The sequence below is a fragment of the Mchenga conophoros genome, linkage group LG20, assembly GCF_057382185.1.
Source record: "Mchenga conophoros isolate Kocher_MC1m ecotype Shallow Benthic linkage group LG20, M_conophoros_male_GT1.1, whole genome shotgun sequence".
NCBI classification, from domain to species: Eukaryota; Metazoa; Chordata; class Actinopteri; order Cichliformes; family Cichlidae; genus Mchenga; species Mchenga conophoros.
Window position 1 is genome coordinate 30270579 of NC_140545.1, and position 2168 is coordinate 30272746.

Genomic DNA, 2168 nt, shown 5'->3' on the forward strand with positions numbered 1-2168 from the left:
GTTCCTTAGTCTGCGTCTCTCTGCCCCGCACCCCTTTCGTATGGTCTCAGGTTTGTCAGTTAGTTTCTCCCAGTTTAGGTTTCCGTTAGTAATCTCTCACGATTCGTTGCCTGTTTCTGCCACTGCCACCTTGTAAATAAACGTCACTCGAATCATCAGTCACTGCCGCATTTTGGGTCCTCCTTTTCCTCCACACCACACGGCTCACTCCGCCAGCCGTGACATACTTACTTATGTAAAATGATGTTTTAGGTCATAAATGGTTTAAAATACAGCTACCATCGTGTGCAAAACAACCACAAACGGAGGTTATTAGATGCCCATCTGTTTAGATCACAAAGCTTTGCTGTCAAACAAAGTGTTTACTGATAAATAATAATATGCATCTGCATTTCATATGCTAAACTAACTTTCACACAGAATGTTACATGCAATAAAAATAACCTTGTAATCCAAGTTATAATGAACATTCAATGTCTAGGACTTGAAAATGCGATCTTTTCTGAAAGTTTTAGTTAAAAAAATGTTTTGAATGACACAAATGATAACAATACAATAACAAACATGCTTTTGTGTGGTGCATTAATAGAAAGGTAAACAGTATTTGTGCGCTAGCAAGCAAACAGACAGTTTCACAAGCATGTATACACAAGGTGTTGCACAATTATTAGGAATCTCTTTCCAGCTTCTCGGTGCTGGTTTACAAGCAGGGACATGACCGATCACTCTATGAACTTGTTTTCTTTCACTTGCCTCATTTGTAATTCTGCCACAGAGGAGTGAGGTTGTACAGACACACAATGCCTGATAATTGTACTTCTGTTGAATATGACTTCGAACGCAAAATTCTACCGTCCATTTACACCATGGTATTGATCATTGGTCTGGGAGCTAATGGATGGGGGATGAAGTCGATCCTGCAGAAACAGAAGAAAGTTGGAAACAATGTGTTTCTTTTAAACATTGGAATTGCCAATTTTTTGTTCCTTCCAACACTACCATTTTTGTCAGCATACTATTTTATGAACAGTAATTGGATATTTGGAGATGCCTTCTGCAAGATCACAAGATTCTGCTTCAACTTGAATTTATACGGCAGCATTGGATTCCTCACCTGTATAAGTGTGTACAGGTACCTGGCTATTGTCCATCCACTGAAAGCGATGGGAAGGATGACTGTCCGTAACACTGTGGTTATCTCAGTTGTGGTTTGGCTGTTGGTGAGTGTTCAAAGTCTTCCAGACATGCTCTACCTCAAAACATCCACAAACAACACCACCAAAACAAATGAAACCACAAAATGCTACCATACCACCTCTACAAAGTATGTCGAGGATTACCTGACATACAGTCTTGGACAGACACTCACTGGGTTTTGCATCCCGTTCCTTATCCTACTTGGCTGCTATGGACATGTGATTTTGGTTCTCTGCCAAAGTAATACCATTGACAAGGAAGTAAAACAAAGAAGCTTAAAGTTGTTGTTTATTTTGATTCTTCTCTTCTCAGTTTGTTACATCCCATATCATATTTTTAGGAACCTCAACCTTCATGCAAGAGGATTATTAGAAAAGGGGCAATGCCCTACATGGAATAATGGAGTCTTCAGTGCTCATCAGATAAGTCGTGGTCTTGTGTGTCTGAATAGTGTTTTGAACCCCCTGGTTTACCTCCATATCACAGATATTTCTACTCAGTTCAATAAGCTTCTCCTGCGATCTTGTCATATGTTAAATCGTCTGACTGTATCAAGATATGGCAGTGTGCAGGCGACACAGTATACACAAGACTAGTTCATTGTTGACTTTGATCTCATCTTTTACTGCTGTGCTTAACAGCTACACTGTTCATTTGCTGTCCTTTTTTTTATTTATTACATTCTTTTTTATACTATATTATACAATGTTTTAAATAAACTATGGATTCAGAGGAAACAGCTCCATGTGTCTGTGTTATGACAGATCTGTGAAAGGAAGCTAATGTCAACAGAGAATGACTAAAGCTGTGACTGAGAAAAAAAATCAACAGCCAGTTCCTAATGACATTAGATTTTTGATGTAAATATACTCTTATCCACATTTATTCACATATATCACAACAGCAACACTTGCACACAATAAGGTCAGGGCAGAGCACTGGGAGATGATTATCATGATTTATTTTTCAGT

At 38.6% G+C, this 2168-nt stretch overlaps 1 protein-coding gene across 1 annotated transcript; it reads left to right on the plus strand.

Moving 5' to 3' along the window:
• The first annotated feature begins 779 nt into the window (after window positions 1–779).
• On the plus strand, window positions 780–1854 carry LOC146551104 (P2Y purinoceptor 1-like). Its single transcript, XM_085259511.1, has one exon. It carries the CDS (start codon window positions 801–803, stop codon window positions 1791–1793), a length of 993 nt encoding a protein of 330 aa, XP_085115637.1. The 5' UTR covers window positions 780–800; the 3' UTR covers window positions 1794–1854.
• The last annotated feature ends 314 nt before the right edge of the window (window positions 1855–2168 follow it).